The following is a 25,021-nucleotide window of genomic DNA, read 5'->3' on the forward strand; positions in this document are numbered from 1 at the left end:
GCTCGCAGCTCTCGCCCTTGGAGATCTGTGGACACTGCCCCTCCAAGAAGAACATGACGCAGTACATACCCGTCTTGTAAGTGTACGGGATACGGTCTGGCAGATTCCACGACGGCAACACGGAGTATGCTGGCGGCATGGAGTCAGACGCGGGTGGCACTGCTGCTGCTCCGTTCTCCCGTCTTGGCATGAAACCATACAGATCAACCACAGGAGTCTCGATGCCAGGCTCAGCAGTAGCCATCAGCACCTCCACGCCACCCCGTCGTTTGCCGAAAGTGCTGGACCCAATCGCATCGTGTGGACGTAGGAGATAGTTTCCCACAGGGATGTCACCCAACGCAGTGAGCAGAGTGGACAACCACTGGAATTTTGCCGCGGGACTGGAAATAACAAGAAACGACACACAGTTAGTTCGTCCTCCATTCATACGCTACTGTAGAAATGCTCAAACTTACTCGAAGCACTCGAGCGGAACAGTTTGCTGAGTCTTCTCGCCATAGATGAGCGATCCCGGCGAATACGTCTTCCAGGAGGTGACGACTTCCTTCTTGGGGTTGACTCGCGCGACGAGAACGGTGGAGCCACCGCGAAGCCACGAGTGGAGCCAGAAACGACATCTCTCGCTCGTTGTTAGCTGCTCCTCGACTCCCAGCAAGTTGTAATCTGGCTTACAAAAAACACTGAGAGGCACAACAGTACGCTTACTGTGCTGCTGCTCAGAGGCGCTCTCAGCTGCTGGAGCTGCTGAAATGGTGCCCGCGTGCATCGTGCTGCGCACTAAAATTCGCTTGCCATCAAGTTGCCAGATATGGTACGACGTGCGTCCTCCTGTTGAGCCTTGAACAATCGAATCAGTCTACAGCAGAACACGTTAGAACCATACTGGTGTTTCCTGCTAAAATTGCTCAATATTCCCACCTCGAAGCGTGACAGCAATGTCGCTCTTCCAGCTTCTGCTAACTTCTCTCGTGTGCTTGGCCTGCTACCTGGTAGCGGGCGGTCCAAGAAGATACGTTTCTTGGATGCTCCTCCATGAATGATCGCTCGACTTTTCATTGGGATGCCCCAGCCAGCAGGCTGCATACCCCAAACATTTCACAAGTTAGCACATACAGACACGACTGTCTCGGCACTTTGCAGTCTACTTACCACATGAGCGAAACGAGTCGATGTATCACTGTCAAAAAGTGTGACCAACGTAGATGACGAGATGGCGAAGTCGCAGTCGTACTTCTCCATCAACTCTTCTGCTTGCAAGTCAGCGGAAATGACCTGGCGCGGAGACACCACTTCCAGCGCCAACCCGTCACTCTCATCTGCTGAAGTCTTCAGCGGTTGACCAGGCAAAAGTTTCTGCAGGTCTACAGCACAGCATGAGCCTCGAGCAGCAACTTCCTTAGCCTTAATTGCGCCCGACCCATTGGCAGTCAGAGCACCACCGCTCGGGAGTTGCACTACCGCACACGGCTCAAACCAGCGTGGATAAAGACGGTAGATATCATTCCAGCACTGCGTCAGCATCGCCTCATACTGCCCAACAAACACACACAGATGACGTGAGCTCTAGCCTCTCGTCTGTCCCCTCACTAGCAACGCACGTACCCAAGACATCGCAAACGCTGGCACCTGCATCTCATTAGCAGCAGCTTCAGCGGCTAAGGCCCTCGCCATCATCCTGCAAAAGTTCACTTGCTCATACGCAACGTCTGCTTTCATCTGTTTCCACTGCTTGGCCTCATCCGCCGAAAGTGCCAGCACCTCCGGCAATCCGCGCTACAGACATACAAACACAATAAGGTCGCCACCCAGCTCCGTCAGCATCTCCAGCTCCGTCCCCACTCCGGCTATAGTCAAAAATCACCTATGCCGCACCTGTTGAGCCTGGAAGAGCTTGCGTTGCAGCATCAGGTAGCGCTCATGTTCGGCCACCGAAATTCCGGAGACTCGTCGCCGCGCGTTGTCGAGTTCTAACATTTTCTCTGGGCGCTGGATGCGGTTGGCCTCGATGGCCTCCAGCAAGAGCAGCATCAGGTGCTTCGTTTGCTTCTTGATAGTCGCAGTTGCAGAGCTTTTCCGACCAGAAGTGGGCGCCACCGACGTGACAATGGTCCGTCGCCGAGTCTCCAGTTCCCCATAGAGGCGCGACGTCAGGACGTCCCCGCGGACGGAAAATGCTTCGAAGTCCTCGGCAGTGAAGAAGGAGGAACCGTCGTTAGCGGTGGTAGCTTCAGGGCGGCGCTTGCGGCCGGCTAAGAGCCGCCGCGGGACGGCGAAGGCAGTCGACGGGCAGTCCGCGAGCCTTGGCGTTGTGTCCATTTAGGCCTAAAATGATAATTGGGGTGTAGTAGCCAATCAGACGAGGAGAATGTTCAGCCAAATCGTCGATCGGCGCGCTTGAGCAGCTCCATCACTTCCAGCACCCCCATGCCAAATGCCACACTCACAGACCAGAGTCTTATGAGCCATTTCAGACTGCGCCGCCTTGTCAGGAGCGACTGGCCTTCGCACTGCAGCAAACCGTGAAGCAAAGCGACTTGGCAGTTGGGCCTTGCGTGCTTTTCCTCAAGCCTGCATCATGCGGGACGAGGTGGTATTCCAACTGCCACGACACTGCCACAAGAAGACGAGATGTCTCGGTACTCGCGCTCGGACCGTGGAGGCTACGGCTACGATGTCGACAGGGGCCACTCAAGAGGCAGCAGACACGCGCACAGCTCTCGTCGGAGCCGCCGCTCCCCCAGTGAGTCTTCCTGGTCCCGCAATGTTCGTCAGCGCCGCTCGTATCACGACCGTCGCAGCCGATCGCCAAGCCCTGTGTTTACACGACGATACGAAAACCAGTACGATTCTGGCTGGAACGCCGCCCCGAGCTACGATTCGCGTGGGCATCGTGGGAGTAGCCCGAGTCCGGAGCGGAGGAGTCATGGCAGCGGCGGCGATCGATGCTACGATGACAACTACTATGGCTATGAATACGACGACTGCCGGTATGATGATCAGAGACGACGATCGTGTCGAAGCCGCTCGCGCCCCCGCCACCACGCAGAGCAGTCGACTCGTCATGAGCGTCGCAGTCATTCGCGCGACCGGGTGAGACGAAGTCGCAGTCCAGACCGGCGAGGCCGCACTGGCCGCGATGGCGTGCGACGCCCACTACGGCTACAATGATCGAGACGCTCGAGTTCGGCGTCCGTCTCGTAGTCGCTCACGCCCTCGCCACCACACTCAGCACTCGAGTCGCCGTGAGCGTGAGGTGTCAGTCGTGACTCGCAGCTCGCGATCGGGTAGCGACCAGCGGCCAGTTGCTCACGCACCTCCGCCCGATGAAGGCCAGGCTGATCCCGAGTGGGAGGGCAGCACGCAGCCGCTCGAGACGAAGAGCGATGACCCGTACCTGTGCGCTGACGTTGCTCTCTCAAGTCGAGCAGGAGCTGGCGGCAGTGGGAACGCGCAGCGTCTCAAGTCGAACTGCTACAAGGTCGCGGTGGACCCTGTCAAGTGTCCGAAGATTTACCAGTACCATGTCGCGATCGAGATGGGAGGCGAAGTAGGCGGAGACAAGCAGAAGTTCTGTGGGCGGCCGTTGATGCGGCCGCTTCTGAGGCAGGTGATGCAGAACGCAATTGAGCAGAACCAGAATTTATTCGGGCAGATCCTGGTAGTGCACGACGGAGCCAACGCGTTGTTCACGCCCGCAGCACTGCCGCTGTCGAGCGAGACCGAGGTGTTGGACGTGCGTTCGGCTGCGAGAAACGGGTATGGAATCGACCCGCCTGGAGTGGCGAAGGGAAAGTCTCGGTCGTTTGCTGTTCGCATTCGTCTGGTCAAGGAGATCGAAATGAACACGCTGCAGGAGGCGTTTACGAGTCCGACAGTGGAGATCAAGCCACTCGTGTACGCGCTGAACGCAGTAATGAAGGCTGGACTGGTTGGCAGTCGCGTGGAGTGTCGTGGGAATCTCTGTTCACGAATTGATGCTTTGGACATGAATGGAGGCTGGGTGCTCTACAAAGGGCACCACCAAACTGTACGCCTCGGTGCCGGTTCTCTAGTGCTGAATCTTGACAGAGTGTGGAGGGAGTTCTACGCTGAGGGCCCGCTGCTTCAGATCGTCGGTGACGCGTTGGGCAGTCGACACTATGACAGCATCCGCCTTGGCGACCTGCAGGAAACTTTCAAACTCGCCCGTGAAGTTAAGAAGTTGGTGGTGCGAGTGACGCAACGAGTCACAAACCTCAATGAGATTATGGGGGTGTCCGAGTCGTCCGCACGGTCGACAATGATAAACGTTGATGGAAATCCCGTGTCGGTGGAACAGTACTTCGTGGATCGCTATCACATTCGGCTGCGCTATCCGAATCTGCCTCCAGTGAACCTCGGCAGAAGAAAGGCTGGTACGGAGAGCTGGGTCCCGATAGAGCTGTGTGAGGTGGCCCCTGGTCAGCCCTACTGTGGGCCCGATCGCTCCAACACGACTGCGATCCGCACCCAAGCTGTGGTCAAGCCACACGTCCGAATGAACGGCATCCAGCGGCTTCGTGACTCGTTCAACTTTGAGAATGACCCTTTCCTCCGAGCTTTTGGGCTTTCAGTCGCTGAGCGAATGGAGGGGGTCGGTGCGCGGGTGCTGGCCGCCCCTGACATTCAGTATGGGAATGGTGTGCATCGTCCAAGAAACGGCAATTGGAATTTGCAGGACAAGACGTTTGTGAAGCCATGTACGCTCTCGAACTGGGGCGTCGTCATCTGCAGCAGTATGAATGGCAGCTATCCGTGCGTGAACCGCCAAGCCGCGGAACGGTTTGTAGCTAGCGCTGGGGTCGCTCTCCGACACGTCGACGGACTGCTCCTCGACGTCGTCCAACATGGCGTCCACGTACACGCTCGCGGGGCTCAGTGACAAGCTGGGGGGAGTCATGTTCTTCGTCTAAGCGACAGCAACGTGAGGTATTTTATATTTTTTATTTTTCATTGCAAGTTGAAGTTGTAAGTTATTTATATCTTGCTGGTCTCTTCTAAGATTAGCTTGACTGGAGTCGTTGTCGTCGATGCCCTTCAGACCCGCAAGACTCGCCTCTCGCCTGGCCGCTGTTCCATGGACGACGGCAGGAGGATGACTGCGAACGCGAACGCCTCAGCGCCTGCCTCGTCCTCGGGCGGGGGCTCCCCGACGCCCGAGCTCGCCAGCATCAAGGTCTTCTGCCGCCTGCGCCAGCAGAACCAGCTCGAGAAGCGCGAGATGGCCGTGCAGTGGTGCGTGCAGTAGTCTGTCGTCAATGGGCTCTATCTATGATTGGGTGGGTGCTGATCTATTGTCTGCTGCAGTACGACCGTGGTGGGGGGACGGACCATGTTCCTGCGCAACGAGCGCTGCGAGGTGGACGAGATCCGCTGCACGTTCGACCGCGTCTTCGACATCAACTCGACGCAGGAGGAGGTCTACGCCCACACGGCTAAACCGCTCCTCCACGAGTTCCTGCAGGGCTACAACTGGTAAGCGAGAGAGAGAGGTGTGCTGGCAGCCTGCTTCACTCTCCTAGTACTCACTGTGTGCCTCTCTCTCTATTTAATGGACAGCACCATCTTCGCCTACGGACAAACGGGCTCCGGCAAGACGCACACGATCTTGGGGCCCAAGGACGGCGTGCTCGTGAGCGCCGACGAGGAGGGCGGCATCATCTCGCGCGTGGCCAAGGACCTGTACGAGGAGGTGGAGCGAGCCAAGACGGACCCCATCGAGCTCAACGTGTCGTTCGTGGAGATCTACATGGAGCAGATCCGCGACCTGCTCAGCCCCAGCAGCAGCAGTGGCAACATCGGGGCGCCGACGAACGGAGGACTCAAGATCCGCGAGAGCGCGCAGCACGGCGTGTACGTGGAGGAGATGACGCGCATCCCGAGCAAGTCCGAAGCCGCCATGATGGAGCTGGTCAAGAGCGGCACGCTCAGTCGCGCCGTATCCTCCACGCGCATGAACAAGGACTCGAGTCGCAGTCACACGATCCTCATGATCTCCTGCGTTCGGCCCGTGAGCGGACGACGCGCCACGATGTACATCGTTGATCTTGCAGGCTCGGAGCTCGTGAACAAGACGAACGCCAGCGGTCGAGTGCTGCAGGAAGCCAAAGCCATCAACAAGTCGCTCTCGGCTCTCAGCAACGTCATCAAGGCTCTTGGAGAAGGCAAGCGTCATGTGCCCTATCGCGACTCGAAGCTCACGCGTCTGCTGCAAGACTCGCTTGGAGGCACTGCCAAGACGTGCCTCATCCTGGCGGCCTCGTGCAGCTCGTACAACATGGCCGAGACCATCTCCACGCTCCGCTTTGGACTGCGCGCCAAGGAGATCAAGAACCCCGTTATTCAGCGGACCGATGGCGGAGAGGGTGGCGCTGGCTTCGCCACGGGCATCATCTTCAAGGAGCTCTACCAGCGAGCGATGGAGGATATGGAGGCCAAGAACCGCAAGATCGACGAGCTCCAGAGACTGTTAGCTGCAAAGTACCAGGAGAATCAGCACCCCGACGAAGCGGAGCTAGCTGCGAACAGCCTCGCGACGGCAGCTGTGCAAGACGCTGGCAAGCCCCAGGACACGGACGCCTCGGACGGTGACCACTCCAGCCAAGAAGGCGACAACGAAGAGGAGGACGGTGAGAGTGCCGACGACGATGAAGAGGGTGATGACGAAGACAACGACCCGGCACAGACGGACGCCAAGAACATTACCAAGCTCGAGCTCGCGAACCAAGCGCTCCAGGAAGAAAACAAGCGGCTGTTTGGCGTGCTGGAAACACTCGAGAAGAAGCTCGACGAGGTGACGGTGGATCTGTCCACGGGCAGGCCGATACTAACTCTTTCAAGCGAGCGCCAAGGCGCCAGCGAAGAGGATAGCGCGGAAATGCGAGAAGCTGCGGCGGCGCCTTCGCTCAAGGTTTGGTTGGAGAGTGATAACTGGCGGAAATCCCTCGAGTCCCGATCCGAGCGCCAAGAAGCGGCAAGTCCTGCTAAGCAACAGCGGTCACAGACGTCAGAAGTCAAGGAATCGCCTGGTGTGACGGATATATTACCTCAGGCACCTCTAGAGACCCTGAAAGCCCCGCCAGCCTTGAATGAAATGACCGGAGCCGTGTTACCGTCGCTGCAGGGGGCAATGCCACCTTGCTCCAAGCCCGACTGCGTGCATCATGCTGACGCCGAAGCACTCTCTCGGCAGATTGTGGAGTTGAAGCTTCAGCTGCATTATCTGACGGAGAACGCGCGACTGTCGCTCAGCGGAGAGAGCTACAACATCATGATCGAGAACGCCCGGCTGAAGACGAGGATCGAGGAGCTCGAGTTCCAGGCGAACCTGTGCAACGTCGCGTGTAGCCAGCTCGAGATGAAGAACCGCGCGTGCGAGACGCGACTGAGCAACCAGGAGACGCACATCGGCTGTCTGCAGAACTCGCTGCAGGAGTACCAAGGTCTTTTCAAGCAGCAGATCATTATGTCGCAGGAGAAGTGCCGCCTGCTCACGGACGAGCTCGAATTCTACAAGAAGCTGGCCAGGTGCAGCCAGGAGAGTTACCAGCATCTCGGCGGTGGCGGTAACTCTCCCGGTCGCCGCAACAAAGGCAGAAGCCCCAGTCCGCGTAAAACCGCCAGCAACGGAGGAGCCTCCAGCTTTCCATCGCTCTCGCTCCTCGCCCGTGACGGCGTGAGCGTAGCACCGAGCGACCCGCCGCAGTCTCCATCGTCAGTGTGGCCAAGCTTCGGGTCGCTGTCCAGGTCCAGCAGCGCCGGCTCCGATGTCACGCTGACTGCAAGGGCGCGGCAGTTCATCGTCAAGCCGACGGGGGAAAGAGCTGCGGGCATCGCCGACCCTACAGAGCAGTGGCAGAAGACAAGTAGTGTGGAGGACCTGAGCCTGAGCCTGGACGAGTTGGCTCAGTCCGCCACGCTTCCCGCCTCGCCCGTCACGTCCCCTCCTCCTCCTTGCAGTAAGTAGCCACCACCAGCAGCTGAATATGAATATACACGATACAGTTTCAAGCTTTTCCTCTGCAACGCGGCCCTGTGGCCTCTGTGGATTGATTGCACCCTTCCTGCGTCGTCTAGTGCTCGCCCGAGGACTGGCTGTTGGCGGCCGAGGGCAGCTTCTTCTGCGTCTTCTGCTCGTACTGCGCGGGCGTCCACGTCTTCATCTGCAGCGCGTGGATGCGCGTCATCTCCTCCTTGAGGCAGTCGTTCACCCGGCGCTGGCGCTCCAGCAGCGACTGGCCTGCAGCAGCAGGAGAGAGAAAACGGTGCTACGGTTAGTGCTGCTTGTTATGGTTACGCCATTCCCCTCAACGACTGGCCCACCGACCTTCGAAGCCCTCGTGCACCACCACGAGGCTGAACTTGCTGCCGCAGCCGTCGGACAGGTCCACGGCCTCCACCAGCGCCGCGCCGATCTCCTGGCGGATCTTGGTCTCCAGCTGAGCAGGCGTCACCACGTCCATCGTCCTCGTCTTGCGCTCGATGAGTGAGTGACTCACAAAAGAATACAGTTACTTCGGTACGCAGGACCGGTGTGTCCCGGAATATTTGTAAAAGAGAGCCAAATTGACTCGATTGCATACCTACTTACTGTTGATACAGTACTCGACTGCACTGACATCCATTATCCATTTACATTGGTGATGAAATCTGTGCTGTCACGAGAATCTGACGGTCGCTCGGGCGACATGAGCACAGGAATCGCGCAAAAGTGCGCGTTGTTCGTCTGCATCCCGGACGCCTCAAAGGTTGCAACCCGGTCTCGGTCTTTGACGAACGTCTCGACGTTGTGAGTCAGGAAAGAAACCGAGTAGCCGACGAGCGTCAAAATGCAGCCGAGTTGTGCTGCTGCTCGCATCTGCGTGGCCGAGAAGTCTTGCTCTGGACGGCAAAACAAACAATACCATAGCTGTCAGCAATGCACGCGTGCTACAGCGCTCAAAGGTGACTCGGGCGCACCATAATTCCAAAGCCTCGTGTGAACATCATCATACTTCATCGTCACTCGGCAGTACTCTTGACCCAGATCGCGTTCCAAGCACTGCAAACACCAGCAGGTAACTTAGAAGAATCGCTCAAGAGCTAACGACGAGATTCAGTAAACACTCACCTGGTCGATGGTGAGTCGTTTGAACGGCTGGACAACGCTGAGACCGATCGGCAAGTACAGCAGGAAGGCCACGAAGAACAGGGCGCTGCAGACAGCTTGAAGCCGAAACGTTCGCCGCATGCCTCGGAGTTTTGTGTCAGCGTCGATGTCCTCAAAATCGCAGATCACCGGGATTTCCCCTGCCGTCGTTTCAGGAACCTTGGCGCTTTGAACAAGCTTGTGGCTGACGTAAGTCTGTTGTATCCGCGGACACAAGTCGTGTGAGCTTGGTCATGACCGCTAAAAGTTTGTCAATCCGAGGTGATACGAACATTGAGAAAGATAGCGATGGTTTCTAACAGGAAGAACCAGTACGCAGCGTTGTTGTGTAGTGACGGGTATGAAGACGTGCTGAAGAAAGCCTACGGTAGGAGTGAAAACGTTCCCTTCAGCGACATCACCGCTATGATCATTTGCACCCTCAAGCTGTCACGTACCAGTATCGGTAGTCCGATGGTGGAGATAATACCAATGAAAGTGCACGCCCTTGCAGTCCACAGCACGAAGCGTGACACGTAACCGAGCAGCGTGGGGAGCCGTAGTGCCGAGCTCTGGAACTGGTAATTGAAGTACCAAGTAGCGCACAGTGCAGTCGCCACAATGGTAAGACCGACGCAGAACATATAGTAGCCTGGTGAGTCTGCATTCATGGGCAGCACACAAGGGTCAGACACCACGCAGCAAGCGGCCAGAGCATTGGTTGTTTAACGCACCACGACCCAGGTCGGAGAAGTAGGGCCACGTGAGACCGCCCGTGTAAAAGTTGTTCGCCTTGGCGATCACTAGACAGGTGACGAGCGTGAGGATCACTGTGCCAGACGCTACCACGGGCGCGGCACGGCGCAAGTGCCGTGTCGCGATTCCCATGCCCCTCTCACTAACGTCAACGTCCGAGCTTCTCAACTCTGATCACCGGAGCGTCAGCGTAGCCGCCGCGGTAGGCGGTTGTACTTGCACGAGCAGAATAAGACGCCACGACGCACAAGTCCTCCGTCAACACTCTGCGAAACCATCGCCAGATGCCGGGGTTGCGCTTGGCAGACTCAACACGCAACGCTTAGCCGAAACCTCCGGCGACACTCGCTCCACCTGTACGCCGTCCACGGACGCAGCTAACAGCCGACGCCAGCTCACCACCTCTTTCATCGGTCGAGCCCCACAAATAGTCCAACCGTAGCCGAGGCGTTGTATGTGTCAAAAGCTCACATTTTGTGGTTATTTTGTTTGTTTCTGCTCGCCCTACAGCGATTAAATACGTTCCGGGCCTCGTGATACTATGATGGAGTATCGCTCTCTCTCTCTCGCTCTCGGCTCACAGCCTGCTGGCGCTCTTGGTCACAAAGTAGTTGGCCATGGCGTTCGCGTAGGACGCGTCCGTGGCATCCGTGCAGCGGTCGGCGCGCTCAGCCTTGTGGTCCGTGGGCAGCATGCGGTGCGCGCTGCGGTTCTCGCCTGAGATGCGCGTCCTGTCGTAGATGGAGCGCTGGCTGTGCGCCACCTGCAGCAGCGCCTCGTCCAGCAGCCTCTCGTGCCGCGACACCGGCATACTGTGCGTGCGCGAGTAGCGCGGCGCCTCGCCGAAGTGCTTGGCCATGTTGCGCGCGTACAGCGCCTCGAGGTCGTCGCTGCAGCTCTCGCGGCGGTCCACGGGCAGCATGCGGTGCGCCGTGCGGTTCTCGCCCGACATGCGCGAGTGCTCGTAGATGGTGTGGCGGCTGTGCGCCAGCTCCAGCAGCGCGACGTCGAAGCCCGAGTCGTGGCGGACGAGCGCGGGGGTGACGGACATGATGGGAAGGTGGTGATGGGGTGGTGCTGCTTGTCTGCTTGAAGGCAAAATGCGGAATGATCTTGGCGGCGACCGTTGGCGGGTTACTATGCAACATCGACAAGTTGAAGTCTGGTCAAACAGCATGCGCATGACACAAGACGGTATTGCGAACCTCGGCAGCAATGATGCGCGCGTCACCAGTCCGTTTTTATCGCCACCGGAGAGAAACGCGGCGCGCGGTGTCGGCGGTTTAACTTTAGTCAAATTGCTCCTGTTAATTGCTCGTAGCATGCAAAGCAGTCTATGCATGCCCGCGGACTCGAGCAAGCCGGCAGGTGGCTGGCTACGGCGAGTTCTCGTGGTGCATGCCTCGCGCGCGCGAGAAAAATGGAGACCGTGCAATCGATGGCGTGCACGCAGCAGCATGCAGTGCGAAGCTGGCATGCTAGTAAGTCGTAGTCGTCACTTTGCTCGTTATTTTTGCAGGCGAGCGTCACCATTGACGATCGCCCAGTGAATCTAAAGGAGCCGTCGGGTTCAGTTGATTAGAAGGTTGTAAAGAGCGGTAGCTGTTGGCGACAGGGAAACTTTGCTCGAGAGTTGTCTGCCATTTGCTCTCAGAATAAAATTCTAGAATAGTATTCTGAGAATATATAGCCTAGCCGCTTGTGTGGCTACGCTACACGTTCTTCTTGGCATGAAGCGGCTGCGACCAAGTATCGGTGCCTGTTAGCCAGCTCAGTGAGGAGCCCAGCGCGCCAGAACACCACTGCAGCAGGCTTGATGGTGATTTGTACGCGTCCACGGGTTCAATCGCTGCTAAGACAATGCATTAGAAACTCGCACCAACCAGCAGAAAGCTGTTAGACCTTGTACCTCCCATCGGATATCCCTGGACGGGGCCTGCTCTTTCATCTGGTGCAGTCACTTCAACTCCAAGTTAGATCCATCCGAGGTCACCTCAGGAGAGAAGCGCGTCGTAGCTTACCTGAGTAATGTTGTTGCGATGTCGGTCTAGGACCTGCCGATCCGGCACCTGAAATGTCTGCACATGTTAGCAATTTCACTTCCGCGTGACGAACCCGCAAACGCAAAAATATTTTACCTCCTGGACAGTTGGGAAGCTGCACGAGAACTGGACGTCGCCAAGGTTGGGAAACGCGTCATTTCCCACCCGGTCGTCCGAATCCATCACATCGCGTTGACCCATAATTTCCTGCACTTGCTCCTGGAAACGTCTACGCTACTGCTGCCACTCTCCGTCAATCCGGGCCAGGCTGCGACCTCGAGCTAGTGCTGGTTGCGAACAAGTTCTGAACGATACCAACATTTGGAACTTGTTCGTAACCTTTCCGAAAGTGTTCCATTTACAAGAGGCACCAAAGCGACACTATAGAGAACTAGAGAGCTTGTCAATTCCGCACTTGGCGGGAAGCTGCTATTTCGTACTTAATCGCGAATATGAACCACCCGGACAACACCGAACAATTGGATCAATAGGAACACGCCTGTTCGCAACCAGCACTACCTCGAGCTTGGCTTCGTTGACGATGTAGCGTTTCAGGTGAGCGATTGTCAACACGTCCTTGATGTCGACTACGATCATGCGACCATTTCCAGATCGTTCTCTTCATGGCTTCTGCAGCGAGAAAGTTGCGGAGTGAGCTCGCGAAAGTTGCGCCAAAAGTCGGAGTGATGGTCACTTCAACTTCCAAAACAAGGTGGAATCCAGTTCCAAAACAAGATTGATGACAAATCGCTTTACAATCGACCACCATGGCGTCCGGCGAGGCGCTGCTCGCGCGGCTCTCGAGCCTCTTCCAGCAAGACCCTCTCATGTACGTCGCGCCAAGACGTTCCTCTCGTGCACGGTTACCTCCAAGCAGCGCAGAGCGCTCACTAACATGCTGTCCTTAACTCCCGTCAGCGACGAGGTCGGCCTGCTCTTCGGCGTCGAGCAGAGCGACCTGACGCCCGAGACCGCCTTCTTCCTGGAGGAACATAAGCTCGGCGTGGCTTTTGCCGCTGGGATCCCGCTGTTCCAGGCTGCTCGCACGCAGTTCCACCCGTTGAACGCGCTCCTGCAGCAGGGAGCAGATGAAATCATCGAGTCGGAGGACAACGGACGTCGTGCTCAGCTGCTGCACTGCACACGCGCCATTCTCCTCATCAGCGCCGACTTTTACACGGCCTGGAACACCCGGTAGATCAACTGATATTGCTGCTTTGGAGGCAAGCACCGGTCTCTTTACTCATGCTGTGGTTGTTGATGTTGCTGCTGCTGGGGAGCAGGAAATCGTTCGTGACGCGCGGGTGGCTGTATGCACAGGAGGAGGTGAAGTTCACCAATTTGGTCTTCACGCTGCATCCCAAGAGTATTGATACGTGGGCTTATCGGTAAGATTCTGCAGTAATGAAGAGGTGGTTTACTTGGATCGGCCACTGACGACGACGGCGACGAGTTGCTGCTACAGACGCTGGCTGGCCATTCGACTCTGCGAGTCGCTCTCCGGGGATGACCTTCGGGTATTTTTCGACCAGCAGATGGAAGTTTGCAGTCGGCTGGCAGAGCAAAAGCCACGAAATTATCACGCGTGGAGCTTTCGGCACTGGATCGTGTCTCGACTTCCGCTTGACTTGACGCTTAAGGAACTGGACAACATGGAGACGTGGTGCAGAACACATGTCACCGATCACTCGGGTTGGAACCACCGGCAGCACACTTTGAACGAGCTGTTGAAGAGGTACCAAAACGACGGAGATGCGGGTGATGCCGCGAAGAACCTGGTTCTCACGGAGTACAAGTTTGTTTCAACTATCATGGCGTCGTACCCGAGTCACGAAGCGCTTTGGTGCCATCGGCGGTATGTGGTGCAGCGTTTGATTCAGCAGGCACTAAGCAACTCGGCCAGCAGTGACCAAGTCCCAGTGGATGATGCACTGGTCTCGCGAATGCGCAATGTCATCTCTGATACAAAACCAGAGACTATCGATACTGCAGCGCTTGCTGAGTCATGGGGAGAGTCGCTCAAGCAACTAGGGAGTGGCGTGATAGATTGGCCTTCCGTTCTCAGCGTGGTTTTGCATGAGATCAAGAATGCGTGGAGTTGTGGGAACAAGTTTTCTCGGCGATATGCCGCTTGGTGCCTGGCTCGGCTGCGTGTGTCCTTGCGTGGAAGGCAGCCTCATGACGAAGCTATAGAGCGTGAGCTGAGTTCGTTGGCGACCACCTCACAGAAGCATTTGGTTCAGGAAGACAGTGTGCTAGAAGATCTTTGGCTTCGCATGTGATGATAGCCGACAGGTCGTTGAGAAATACATGTACAGTCTTCCTGTGCTACCTGTATTGCTTCCACTGTTATCGAACTTCGCTAAGGCTTTTCGGCCAACGCACCTCACTTCCTCGCAGCAAACTAACCAAATCCAACCGCGCTAACGCTTTCAAAACTGACACGCATTCGTTGCGGTTAACGTGAACGCCATGCTTCACTTATGCGACCACGGACGCCTTCTTCGAGACGAACTGCGCTATACCATTGACAATCGTGCCAGCAGAGAAGTGGTACAGCAGGCGCAGCTCCCAATCCGTGCCCATGCCGTACTGCTGATAAATATCCTTTAATGTCACAAAGTCGTCCAGCTCCTGGTCGCACTGCAGGTCCTGTCGGATAGCGATCTCACCGCTCTTTCGCGCCTTGGCCTCGTCAGACAGCCCGCTCAGCGTGCAATTCACGGCGGGCAGCACGATGCACATGTTGTCGTACTTGTCCAGCTTGAGGAGAGCGGCGAGGTGCTTCTTCAAGTGACGGATTTTGAGCTTGGCGAACGTCGTGAACAGCGTGCGCTCCAGCTTGGGGGCGTCGGACTGTTCGTCTTCGTGCAGGAGCACGCGCAGAGTCACTCGGTCACTCTCCTTCGGCTTTGACGCAATGGCACTCGCTGCTGCACTATCCACTCGCTGTTTCTTGCGGGCGCTCTCGTCCTCGGACGCCGCAGCCGACGACGGAGCAGTCTCACTAGGAGAGCCACCTCCAGGCGAGCTGCGCTTCTCTCCGGTAGGCGGCGAGGCCCCAGTCGATCCGTTCGATGGTGAGGACGGACGTGACGACGAAGCTGAAGCGGTTCCCTCCGCTTTCCTTCTCCCTCCCTGCTCACCTCAACAACATAGCAACTCAATCAGTATCCCACCAGTCTAAAATCCCCCGTCTCATTGCGTCAACGTACATGACGACGCGAGGCGGCTTGGCTGAGCACACCCATGCGGGTGCTCTCTGTGTATGCATTGTTGAAGTGCCGCGTGCGGTTTTGCTGCTGAATAATCAGATCCTCGTTGCGCTCGAACTCGGCCAGATTCGGGTGGATCTTGCTAATGAGCGCGTCGAAATTGGGATCAGGGCGCAGCGAGCGCTTGGACGGGATGTGGATGCGGCACGACGGGCACTCGCGCTTGCTCTGGCGGATGGCGGTGGAGATGCAGTCGCCGCAGAAGCGGTGCAGGCACTCCATGACCACCATCGTCTCCTTGATGATGCCCAGGCAGATGGGGCACGTCAGGTCGGCGTTGAGCTGGCGCACGGACAGCGTCTTGGTGGCCGCCGGGTCCGTCACGGGCGCGCGCGGCTGGCGGTAGATGTCGAAGAGGGTGCAGTCGTCCACCAGCTCCACCTCCTCGTACTTGGAGCGCCTGCTGAGGTGGCAGTTGGGCGTCTGCTTCACCAGGTTGTCGTACTCCTCGCGCGTGAAGGTGTACGGGTTGCGCGGCGGGCTCTGCTGCTGCTGCTGCTTGGCCATGGCTCCGATGGCATACACGCCGCTATAAGCCCCAACCGTTAGCCTTTGCCGCCTTTATTTTGTGTGAGCTCTTCGCGCGAAAAAGTGTAAAGATGGTGTGGCGCTGGTGTACGCATCAGGTGGGTGCCACACCATTTTTACACTTGCGCGTTGTATGCGGCGGCTGACGTGGCCCCACTTCGCCTTTGCCGAGGAGCTCAGCTAACGGACCTCCCCCCTCCGCGCGCACCATGGCGCCGAACCTCAGGATGATGGGCCTGACGCTGTCGCTGGCGATCGCCACGCGCTCCGTGCTGGACGCGGACAACTCCCGTACGTCGCAGCTGTTCGTGGGGGAGGCATCTCCGTGCTCTACCTGAACTGCTCGCTAATTGTCCCTCTTGTATCGTTTGACGCAGTGCACACGGGCATCGTGCGCGGGCTCTACGGCCTCTCACAGCTCTTCTGCTACGCCGTCATGCTGTACCTGTACATCAAGGCGAAGGTGCGCGTGACTAGCGAAGAAGATACCTCGTGCAACAGCTGCTAACGATGTGGAATGCTGTCACCACAGAACAACACGGAGCCTGGTGTCGTGACGGTGAAGGAGGACCTGGGCTTCGGCCAGACGGGCGAGCGTGACGAGAAGATCACGGTGGCGGAGCACGACCAGCGCATGGTCTGGAAGGAGCTGCAGCGCGTACGTTACCGAAGAGCTGCAGAGATTTTTATTCAGTGCTGGAGGCTGATGATATGGTGCTGTTATTGCTTTTATATCTGGTGCTGCAGTACGCTCTGGGCACGGTGGTAACGGTGTTGATCCACTGGAAGTGGGGCTTCTTCCCGCCGCTCGTGATCCAGACCATCACGCAGCCGTTCAACCTGTTCCAGGCGCCGATCGTCAAGGTGACGCTGCTCGGTGAGAAGGCGTGGGGCGAGCTGCGCCGCCCGTGGGTGGACCGCAACGATATGAGCAAGTCCATCAACTCGTGGAACGACACCATCATGTCGGCGCTGGGTGAGCCCCCCGTCAAGGTCAACAAGAAGGCCAGCAAGAAGGCCGCCAAGCGCAAAAACAAGTAGAGCGAGCGGGACGAGGTAAATTGAGGCGCTGCTTCTGGTGTTTGTTACCGGCGCCGTGACGCGGTTGTAGATACGAACTCGGAGGCGTCCTGTGGCCGGAGCTGCTCGTACGGCACCTTCTTGACGACGCGGCCAGTGCGCAGCAGCACATCGAACTGGTCCAATGAACGCACCTGCACGATCTTCGCCTTGTACGTGAGCTCTTCGTCGGAATTGTTGCTCCGTTGTCGCCCCCTCCTGTTGTGTCTTGCTGTGGTAGTTGTGCTGTTGAGTGCGAATGGCTCTTCGTTGCTGGCAGGTATCCAGAGAACCTTGTCGCCTCGGGTGTAGTGGTAGTAAGGCACTTCCTCCGGTTCATCGAGCAGCTCCATCTTGGATGCCAGGACAGCTTCAAACAACGTGCCGTTATCAGCTCGAACGTTGTAGAAGTCCGACCTCGGGATGCGGCGACGAATGGTGCCTTTGAACCAACGGCGCTTGGCGTGGAAGAGCACGCGGTCGTCTCGAAAGAATACGGGCATCAGCTCGGACTCCTCTTCGGACACCTGCTGTGGTGGCGCTTCCTGCTCCTCCTCGGAGTCGGAGGACTCTGACGAGGACACGGCTACGAAGCGGTTAGCTGCGTTGACTCTGCGCAACCCGTCGGCATGGGCTCGGATGCGCATTAGATCCTTCAATTCGTAGGTCGACCCTGGCCATTGCTCCTCCGCGGACCCATGCAGCAGCTCTGGTTCCAACGCATCGCTCTTAGCGGAATCGTTAGTCGCACTCCTCTTGGTGGCAGGTTGCAACCCTGGTACTTGCACGCGAATCACTTCTCCGTTCCACTTGACCTCGTGCTCGTCGCTTTGTTCCGCGTTATCAGCGGCCGCGACCATGAATTTCGCCACATCTTGGTTAGTTCGCTGGAAATGGGCGTTGTAGTCCTGTATGCGAGTCTTCTTTGATTTATTGGCGGCAGCAGGCTCTAAACGAGTCCCTGTGGGGCTGTCGACGGAAGTCTCGGCCAACGGCTGCTGGAAACTCGTGAAGTCTAGCGCTGGAACTTGTGCTTTGTCGTTGTTATCCAGGTCGCCACCACTTGGTTCTGCTCTTGTTGGTGGTGGTGACTTGTTTCCGATGGTTTGGGGAGCAACCGGGTCGATCACAGGCGGGTCGTCAACTTGCTGCAACACAGTGGATTCGTTTGGCTGCTCACTCTTGGGCGGGGAATTTGGTGGAGACTTCGGAGGCAGAATCCACTTATCCCACGGAATGGAGATATCTTTGCGGTCGAGCGTGCGGTTCCTGTCACGGTGCAGAGCTTCATCTTCCAGAAAGAACCTGTCGAAGCGCGGGTCGTACACCACGTGGAAGCGTTGATCACTACGTGGGGTAGCTTGTTCTCCTCTGTTACCCGTGGCAGCTTCAAAGCTTTCCATTCCTAAGCACAACCACCAAGACGAACAACACTACGTGAAGGGTCACGATATTAGCTCTAATCCAGACGCTGCCTGGGGATCAGAGTGCTCTATGAGCCTACAGCTACCAACTGTGCATCTTGCAGTCTGTGCAATACCTCTAAACCAGCAGCGGGCTGCTCACAACAGAGAAACCCGTGGCGACACCACCCTCATCAGTTCCCGACAGCTTCGTGCGCAGCAGGTGGCCCGCGTGCTTGTTAACGATCTCCTTGCCTTCGGCGTCGAACAAGCTCGTGATGAACATGCCGAGCTCGCTGATCGTGGAGCCACTGGACGTGAGGCTGTTGCGCACCAGGACAGCAGGGTTCTCCTTGGGGAAGATCCGCTCCATCAAGATGTACGACTCCAGCTCAGCCGGACTCATCTTCTGGATAGCGGAGGCCACCTCGTCGCCGTACAGGTTGTTGCCTCCACCCTCGCGCTGAGGCTTGAGCACGTAGGAGCGCGGGTTGGCGGTCGCCATCTTCTTCACATCCTCGATGGTCGCGGAGTCCTTCTCAAGGCCGTAGAGACCCGCAAACGACGTCTCCAGCAGCTTGGCCTCGTCTTCCGACATGAAGCGCCGAAGGACGTCGGGCTGAGCAAGCACCTGCTGCACCTTCTTGGTGCCAGCCAAGTGGTAGGCGATCGACGGACACTTGATCGCGTATGACCGCTCAATCAGCGTGCGGCCAGCCCACTCGTGCTCAGTAGGGTAGTCGTTGGGCGTGTAGGCCGAGCGGAAGTAGGCGACGGAGACCTCGTGTCCGTCGATGACGAGCGTGCGCTTGCCATCACGCTCAACGAGCTTGCCGCGGGCGTCCACGTCCGCCATCGTACGGCGCAGCACGCGGACGCCGTGGTCCTCCCACAAGTTGTACTCGAGCCAGCGCTGGTCGATAGCGTTGGCTTCATTGGGCTGCACCACAAACATCACGACAGCGCTGCAGATAGGGGGCAAAACGATACCGTCAACTGCCAGTCCGCAGAGATTGCACACTAAATGGCAAGTTTTCAACGTACTCCTTGACGCCGTAGTGCTTGTGCGCAGCTGCGAGCGCGTTGGGCAGCTCCTTGATGGCGTCGTTCCGCGGCAATCCGCCCTTAAACTCCGACGCCGCAATGCCGTAGTTCTTCTCCAGCGCCGGGATGTCCACACCGTGGCGGCCGACAAGGTAGCTGCACGCAAACCCATTCATCACACACAAAGGTTAGCAATAGGCAACACAAGCAACAGTCTAGCTGATCGCTAAGACGGACCTGTGCATGCCCGAGACGAGCGAGCTAATGCAGGCGAAGGAGGACGAGATGGTGTTGAGCTCGACCTGCAGCAGGCGCTGCGAGTCTCCTTCCACGCCCGCCTGCGGCTCGTGCAGCATGTAGTCGGAGCGGTGGAGGCCCAGGTACGCCTTCTGCTGCACGCCCTCGTCGTGCACGAGCCGCGAGAGCTGCAGCAGCCGCGCCGTGAAGGCGTCCTCGGCCACGACGCTCTGCACGCAGCTGTGCAGCCACTCGACGTCGCGGCTCACGCGGTCCACGAGCCGCCCGTAGACCGGCGACAGCTGCGCGCCGTGCTGGAACTGCGCGCGCGGGAACTGCACGGGCAGCAGGCAGAAGGGGATGTGCGTGAAGGCCGGCGTCGGCTCCTTGGGCTTGCTCGGGTCGCGCCAGCCCACCAGCAGCCCGTGGGCCGCCGCGTACGCGATGGCCTGCTCTTTCAGGTCCGCCAGCTGCTGCGGCGCGAGGCCGATGACGTCGCCGCTCTCCACGGCGTCCGCCGTGTGCGCAGAGGCCACTGCAGCCAGGAGATCCGCCATGTCGCTGCTCTTCGACACGATGCAAATCCGATAGTGACGGCGGCGGTTACGGAATCGATGATGGATTGCGTATCTCGCCTGTGATTGGTCAGCGTTGTTTACGTGGCTCGGATTGGTCGAAATGATTCAACCGTTACCCGTGTTTTAGTGAGCCATTTGCGGACTAAGAGACCGAAAATGGCGGAGACTTCGGCGGCGCTGAGCCCCCGTGCCGTGCGCGAGGACCCCACGGCGGATAATGCGAGCTTGCCTGAATGTACGTCGTCTTGTGGTCTTGGACACGTTGGATATGTGGCCGGAACGATTGCGGTTCGACCGCAATTTCGTGCTTCTGATGAAGTGCATCGAGGCGGATTGTGGGGCGGAGGCGTCTTCAACAGTATAAGTGGCGCCGACTAATCATCCGCTCTTGCACATTCTTTTTGGTGGCATGCAGATGAGGAGGAGGACAGACTCGAGAGCTTGCAATCTCGACTGCGCGCGTTCTACTGGGCGCACGATCCCCGCAAAGTCGATCGCGTCGAGGAGATCCTCGCCAAGCACCAGGTGCGTACCTGCTGATCCTGACGGTTGTTCATAGAGCAAAGTGGCTGAAGCTTATGAAATACTGTGCAATCGATGACAGGGCAAGGAGGAGCAGTTCCTGCAGCAGGTTCATCGTGAGTTCGGCGTCCGCGACTTCAGCGGAGAAGAAGCGATCGACGATATCTACGAGCACCAACGATACTCGTACCTGAGCTTCTCATGGGGCTCGTCCTACCCAGGTTGGTGATCAAAGTATGGTTTTAAAAGTGTCAAGCGCTGTTGGTTTCGACGAACTAGTTGTGTTGTGGGGATCAGGTCACCTTCTTCCGACGGATCGCCATCAATGGAGCGGGCTGCACGGCTCGCCGTCCAGCCAAACGCGCTCGAAAGTGGAGCCTCAGCTACCTGTTAACTGGGAATGGACGAGCGACTGGGTTGTCGACAAAACGTCATGCAAGTGTGACGCGGACGGATGGGTCTACGCTTTGGACTTCACCATGATCAACTATTTGATCAAGAAAGGTGAAGAGCGCAGTGAACCGAACGCCACGGACTATGTGCGTCGAAGACGCTGGGTGCGGACTCGTCGCCGTGTCCACAGTGCTATTCCGCCCATTGAACTGGGGAGTGGAGGGAGCGACAAGAGCGACGCTGACGTGAATAGCGACAATGGAGGGAATAACGCAGTGGACTGGGTTCTGGAGGGCTACCAAGAGCTGACGTCTCCAGAGAAAAAAAGCGTGACGGTCGAAGCACAGGAAAATGCCGACCCAGAAGAATCGAGTCAGCCGACGGAGACTCTACAACCAGCGTCGCCTACATCGCCGAAAAGACCTCCAACACCTCCATTACGTACTGAGCTAGCGCACTACTCGATCAGCATGGACAAGTCTGAGTTTGACGCTGCGTGGAAGTCAACCGTCAAAGATCTGGAGCAAGTGTACGCACGAGCAAAAGAGCAGCGAGCGAAAATGAAACAGAAGTGGGGCGTGAAGAAGGAGAAGTTGAAGCGACAGATTCATTTGTTAGAGAAGACGATCATCTCGATGCAAGCAGTTGCTGTTGAGGAAGAAAAGAAGCGACAGAATGAGCGACTAAAGTTCCCCGGGAGCCCGCGCTATTCAAAGCGAGCGTCGATGCCTTTTCCGACAAGCAGGTCAACGCCGACTGCTGCCTCGATGGACAGTCCGACAAACGCGATCAATCTCGCCTCAAGAATGCACTGCGCCCAGTCCAAACTCGACGCGCTACGACGGTACTATTGGCACCCGCGCGAGAATGGCTACTCGCTGCGCTTCAGCATTGACGGTATTTTCTACGGGCTTCGGGATTTCTTTGTCGAAAGCTTCGACAGCTCGTTCTCGATCCAGATCAGCCACCAGACTAACGGCGCTCAGGGAATCACTCCCACGTGCAAAGTTACGATGAAAGGCCACACGGTTTGTTGCGGTAAGCACGTAAAGGTTGTAGGCGAGAAGGGGACGCGGATACCGAAGTCGATCTGGGACAGCATGTACATGGACTCCGACTTTGAGGCCTCCATTAACCTCATTTACGTCGAGGATATTGACGACCCAAGCTCCGTGAGTCAAGGCCGATGGGAGTTCCTCTTTTCGCCCGAGGCCACGTACGTCGAGCTGATCAACTTCACGAGACGCGTAAAAGGAGGAATGGATCTACCCGAGCCGATGGTCCGAAAGCTTTGCTCCGACGTGTTGACCTCCCTTATCCGCGACCTGACGCTATTGTACTTCCCGTATGAGTTGGCACTAGCTTTCAACTTGCCACCTGCCAAGCTTGACATTAAGGGCGAGATCAAGATAGCAGGCCAGCCCATCGATGCCGTCATGGAGAAAGAGCTGGAGGAGCTCGACTTGGACGCAGTTCGAGAAGAGCAGGCAAAACAGAAATTACGCCGACAAACTGCTGAGGCTGCCGACGAAGAATCGTTACTCCCGTTGACCCCCATTCTGGACGCTGCAGCTGCTGCTGCGCAAATGTTTTCCTCACTGTTGACCGGTTCGAGCAAGGAAATGCTAGCGATTGCAGAGCTCTTGGAACTCTCACCGCCGCAGTTCAATCTGCTGGTCGCTCTCAAAACGAGTGGGCTGTTTCCATCTACGCACAATTTCCACTCTCTCGCTTCGATCTGTGCGTACTACAACGCATTTTCACTTGATGAAGAAACGATCGAGACCAAAGATGGGCATGGCGAAAAATCTCACGATGAACGGCTACGCTCAGTGTGGAAGCGCGTCCTTGAGCTGGTGTATATTAAGAAGATGCACGCTGCGCGAGTTTCGCCCAAGGCCCGGTCCCGCCAGAAGTTGCCATCGGTAGAGATCAGCTCAACCGAGGCCCAAAGTGCCTTCGAGCTGTTCGACATCGATAAGTTTTTCGATGCTATAAAGCGCTTGTCAAAGAAGCCGGCCTCAGTGGAAGTGGCCGTACATCACTTCTACTCGACATTGAATGCGATGAATGTCGTCGAAGCCCTTTCCAAGCTGTACGAGCGTATCGTGCTGGGCATTGACTACAGCAAGCCACGGACTGGGGCGGATGGATTCATCTACGGCATCCGCCTTGGCCGAAAAGCAACCGTACACCCCGCGATGGCAGTGGCAGCAGCGTCTGCCGCTGCGGCTGCTGCCGCCAACTCTGACGGTGAAATCCACCCTGTAGGCACACCCCCAGTCCTCGATTTACGACGATACCGTCCGACAGAAGTCTCGTTTCGAACTCGCGTCCAAACATTCAGCAAGTTTTGGCAAACTTTGAAAAATGTGATCGAGTTTGTTCGGGAAAATGTGGATGATGTGAGTGCCGAGCTTGCCGGCAACGTGAAGGGGACCGGAAATGACTGCGTGCTCAACGGTTCGTTCAAGGATGCCGACTACCGCGGTCCACTGAGCATTGGGCTTCGAGTGCCTCCGTGTTTCCTCGGCTTTTATCGGGCTGAGATGATCCCGCTGGGAAATGATCGCGTTGGGATGCAGCTGGACGCCATGCTTCCGTCGGTATCTGCCAAGACCACAACTGGTGATGCGAAGCCACAAACCATCAAGCCACTGGAACCTGTCGGCCGCGTCATGTTGGCAGATTTGTCCTCCGAGGTACTGCTGGATCTCGATGCTCTAGTGGCACGGGAGGAAGAGCGCCGAGAACAAGCCTTACTGGCAGCCAAAAAGAAGTCGCAGGCCAGTCCTGGATCCCCGAAGCAACCGGGAGCCACAGTTCCTAAGAAGTCAAACCAGCACTGCGCGCTCTCGTTTTCTTTCGGTCCAACCTCCAGAAACGAAGAAAGCGATGACGATACCATGGGGAACGACAAGACATCGAGAGCGCTCGGACAGCTTAACGTGAGCACCAGTGAGTTCACGAAGCTGCACACCACGGCCAAAGCAGGTTCCTTCATGCTGCGCGTGCTGTCGATCATCGATTATCTGCTGACGCAGTACGTGCGACCACAACTTCTCAAGGCGTTTCCGCAGCATCAGGTGCTGTTTGATACTGCCAAAGCGGCCATGATGGAGTTGCTACAGTCACCCAAGCTTGAGGTGGACTTTGACATTATGGCAAGAGCGTTTATCCATGAGGACGAGAGCTTGATGGTCACCTTATGTGGGTCACCACTGCATCCAAGTCCGATGACGTTCAAGGACGAGGTGAACTTGCTCGACATCATCCTGCAAGTGGATGACCTGGTTAACATTTGGATCGACGATCGGTATCCACCTTATTCGAACCCCTTGTACTTCTGAGCAAGACCGACAAAAATTACTTAACAATGAAATGGAGCATTGATTCCGATAAATACACAGTGCCTAGAACCCCAGCTACATGTAAGCTTACCCCAACCTGCTTCACTAACAGCGTACAAGCTTATCAGCGAGTAGTGCTTCTGCAACGCCAAATGACGTGTTCAGCCCTTCAGGCGAACCCCACTCCGCACTAGTCTACAGCCCCTGCTATTCGGCATGCATAATAAATTTTAGGGCATCTTCCTCACAGTCGCGTCCGCCTACACCTTTTTCTCCACAAAACACGCACGCACAGCAAAATCTCGAGCCCCTGGCATGAACATTACCACGTCAGTCGCCGCCAATACAGGGGGGAAGCATGCAGGACTTACACAATACTGGCACACCTCCGGTGTCGCCTTTAGGACCCTTCAACACTCGATCCAACTGGGAGTAATTGCTTCTCCAGCCGAGACATTTCATCTGACAACCGAGCGATATGCGCCTCTGCTTCCTCACACTCGTTCACGCATTGCTCATATTCTGCCCGTATTGCCCTAACATCAAGTTCATCATTTCTCCCAGGAGTTGATGGACTTGCGCACGCTGGTTTCCTGGTTGTTGTGTTTTCGCACAAAGTCGTTCCTCTCTCAGTGTCGGCAACTGCCAACGCGGAAATGCCCTGTAACCGTGGCAACACAAAAGCA

The 25,021-nt window shown here is 57.0% G+C and overlaps 13 protein-coding genes across 13 annotated transcripts; 6 read left to right on the forward strand and 7 right to left on the reverse strand.

Annotated features, from left to right (window-relative positions):
* Positions 1-454: 454 nt before the first annotated feature.
* PHYSODRAFT_504488 (hypothetical protein) lies at positions 455-2,319 on the reverse strand (the record flags this gene model as incomplete). Its single annotated transcript, XM_009527426.1, has 5 exons — positions 455-859; positions 922-1,080; positions 1,153-1,533; positions 1,591-1,776; positions 1,876-2,319. 5 exons carry the CDS (start codon positions 2,317-2,319, stop codon positions 455-457), a joined length of 1,575 nt encoding a protein of 524 aa, XP_009525721.1.
* A 259-nt stretch (positions 2,320-2,578) lies between these two features.
* On the forward strand, positions 2,579-3,097 carry PHYSODRAFT_330726 (hypothetical protein; the record flags this gene model as incomplete). Its single annotated transcript, XM_009527427.1, has 1 exon — positions 2,579-3,097. The coding sequence occupies one exon, from the start codon at positions 2,579-2,581 to the stop codon at positions 3,095-3,097; it is 519 nt and encodes a 172-aa protein (XP_009525722.1).
* A 441-nt stretch (positions 3,098-3,538) lies between these two features.
* On the forward strand, positions 3,539-4,903 carry PHYSODRAFT_498958 (hypothetical protein; the record flags this gene model as incomplete). The annotated part of the gene is made up of 3 exons (XM_009527428.1): positions 3,539-3,711; positions 3,871-3,950; positions 4,218-4,903. 3 exons carry the CDS (start codon positions 3,539-3,541, stop codon positions 4,901-4,903), a joined length of 939 nt encoding a protein of 312 aa, XP_009525723.1.
* A 213-nt stretch (positions 4,904-5,116) lies between these two features.
* On the forward strand, positions 5,117-7,987 carry PHYSODRAFT_503133 (hypothetical protein; the record flags this gene model as incomplete). The annotated part of the gene is made up of 4 exons (XM_009527429.1): positions 5,117-5,256; positions 5,329-5,496; positions 5,581-7,688; positions 7,740-7,987. 4 exons carry the CDS (start codon positions 5,117-5,119, stop codon positions 7,985-7,987), a joined length of 2,664 nt encoding a protein of 887 aa, XP_009525724.1.
* Positions 7,988-8,037: 50 nt separating this feature from the next.
* PHYSODRAFT_285823 (hypothetical protein) lies at positions 8,038-8,497 on the reverse strand. The gene is made up of 2 exons (XM_009527430.1): positions 8,348-8,497; positions 8,038-8,260 (listed from the first exon to the last, which is right to left on the reverse strand). Exons 1-2 carry the CDS (start codon positions 8,481-8,483, stop codon positions 8,094-8,096), a joined length of 303 nt encoding a protein of 100 aa, XP_009525725.1. The 5' UTR covers positions 8,484-8,497; the 3' UTR covers positions 8,038-8,093.
* A 147-nt stretch (positions 8,498-8,644) lies between these two features.
* Positions 8,645-10,066, reverse strand: PHYSODRAFT_559567 (hypothetical protein; the record flags this gene model as incomplete). The annotated part of the gene is made up of 6 exons (XM_009527431.1): positions 9,883-10,066; positions 9,607-9,809; positions 9,442-9,531; positions 9,131-9,364; positions 8,980-9,061; positions 8,645-8,901 (listed from the first exon to the last, which is right to left on the reverse strand). The coding sequence occupies exons 1-6, from the start codon at positions 10,034-10,036 to the stop codon at positions 8,645-8,647; spliced, it is 1,020 nt and encodes a 339-aa protein (XP_009525726.1). The 5' UTR covers positions 10,037-10,066.
* Positions 10,067-10,381: 315 nt separating this feature from the next.
* On the reverse strand, positions 10,382-10,993 carry PHYSODRAFT_285825 (hypothetical protein). Its single transcript, XM_009527432.1, has one exon. It carries the CDS (start codon positions 10,953-10,955, stop codon positions 10,482-10,484), a length of 474 nt encoding a protein of 157 aa, XP_009525727.1. The 5' UTR covers positions 10,956-10,993; the 3' UTR covers positions 10,382-10,481.
* A 1,720-nt stretch (positions 10,994-12,713) lies between these two features.
* On the forward strand, positions 12,714-14,228 carry PHYSODRAFT_314374 (hypothetical protein; the record flags this gene model as incomplete). Its single annotated transcript, XM_009527433.1, has 5 exons — positions 12,714-12,775; positions 12,865-13,140; positions 13,230-13,334; positions 13,412-14,097; positions 14,134-14,228. 5 exons carry the CDS (start codon positions 12,714-12,716, stop codon positions 14,226-14,228), a joined length of 1,224 nt encoding a protein of 407 aa, XP_009525728.1.
* Positions 14,229-14,427: 199 nt separating this feature from the next.
* PHYSODRAFT_345983 (hypothetical protein) lies at positions 14,428-15,767 on the reverse strand (the record flags this gene model as incomplete). Its single annotated transcript, XM_009527434.1, has 2 exons — positions 15,162-15,767; positions 14,428-15,084 (listed from the first exon to the last, which is right to left on the reverse strand). Exons 1-2 carry the CDS (start codon positions 15,726-15,728, stop codon positions 14,428-14,430), a joined length of 1,224 nt encoding a protein of 407 aa, XP_009525729.1. The 5' UTR covers positions 15,729-15,767.
* A 165-nt stretch (positions 15,768-15,932) lies between these two features.
* PHYSODRAFT_360355 (hypothetical protein) lies at positions 15,933-16,790 on the forward strand (the record flags this gene model as incomplete). Its single annotated transcript, XM_009527435.1, has 4 exons — positions 15,933-16,040; positions 16,127-16,212; positions 16,282-16,407; positions 16,497-16,790. The coding sequence occupies exons 1-4, from the start codon at positions 15,959-15,961 to the stop codon at positions 16,788-16,790; spliced, it is 588 nt and encodes a 195-aa protein (XP_009525730.1). The 5' UTR covers positions 15,933-15,958.
* A 44-nt stretch (positions 16,791-16,834) lies between these two features.
* On the reverse strand, positions 16,835-17,455 carry PHYSODRAFT_504066 (hypothetical protein; the record flags this gene model as incomplete). The annotated part of the gene is made up of 2 exons (XM_009527436.1): positions 16,835-17,320; positions 17,393-17,455. The coding sequence occupies 2 exons, from the start codon at positions 17,453-17,455 to the stop codon at positions 16,835-16,837; spliced, it is 549 nt and encodes a 182-aa protein (XP_009525731.1).
* Positions 17,456-18,350: 895 nt separating this feature from the next.
* PHYSODRAFT_499593 (hypothetical protein) lies at positions 18,351-20,049 on the reverse strand (the record flags this gene model as incomplete). The annotated part of the gene is made up of 3 exons (XM_009527437.1): positions 18,351-19,176; positions 19,256-19,411; positions 19,493-20,049. The coding sequence occupies 3 exons, from the start codon at positions 20,047-20,049 to the stop codon at positions 18,351-18,353; spliced, it is 1,539 nt and encodes a 512-aa protein (XP_009525732.1).
* Positions 20,050-20,226: 177 nt separating this feature from the next.
* On the forward strand, positions 20,227-24,335 carry PHYSODRAFT_314379 (hypothetical protein; the record flags this gene model as incomplete). Its single annotated transcript, XM_009527438.1, has 5 exons — positions 20,227-20,305; positions 20,486-20,595; positions 20,675-20,813; positions 20,890-21,165; positions 21,439-24,335. 5 exons carry the CDS (start codon positions 20,227-20,229, stop codon positions 24,333-24,335), a joined length of 3,501 nt encoding a protein of 1,166 aa, XP_009525733.1.
* Positions 24,336-25,021: the final 686 nt, after the last annotated feature.

The sequence above is a fragment of the Phytophthora sojae genome, assembly GCF_000149755.1.
Source record: "Phytophthora sojae unplaced genomic scaffold PHYSOscaffold_4, whole genome shotgun sequence".
NCBI lineage: Eukaryota > Oomycota > Peronosporomycetes > Peronosporales > Peronosporaceae > Phytophthora > Phytophthora sojae.

Coding starts and splice junctions, on each gene's coding strand:
- PHYSODRAFT_285823 (XM_009527430.1), bottom strand. CDS start 8,483: ATGGACGTGGTGACGCCTGCTCAGCTGGAGACCAAGATCCGCCAGGAG. Junction 8,261..8,347: donor GGTGCACGAGGGCTTCGAAG/GTCGGTGGGCCA, acceptor CTGCTGCTGCAG/GCCAGTCGCTGCTGGAGCGC.
- PHYSODRAFT_285825 (XM_009527432.1), bottom strand. CDS start 10,955: ATGTCCGTCACCCCCGCGCTCGTCCGCCACGACTCGGGCTTCGACGTC.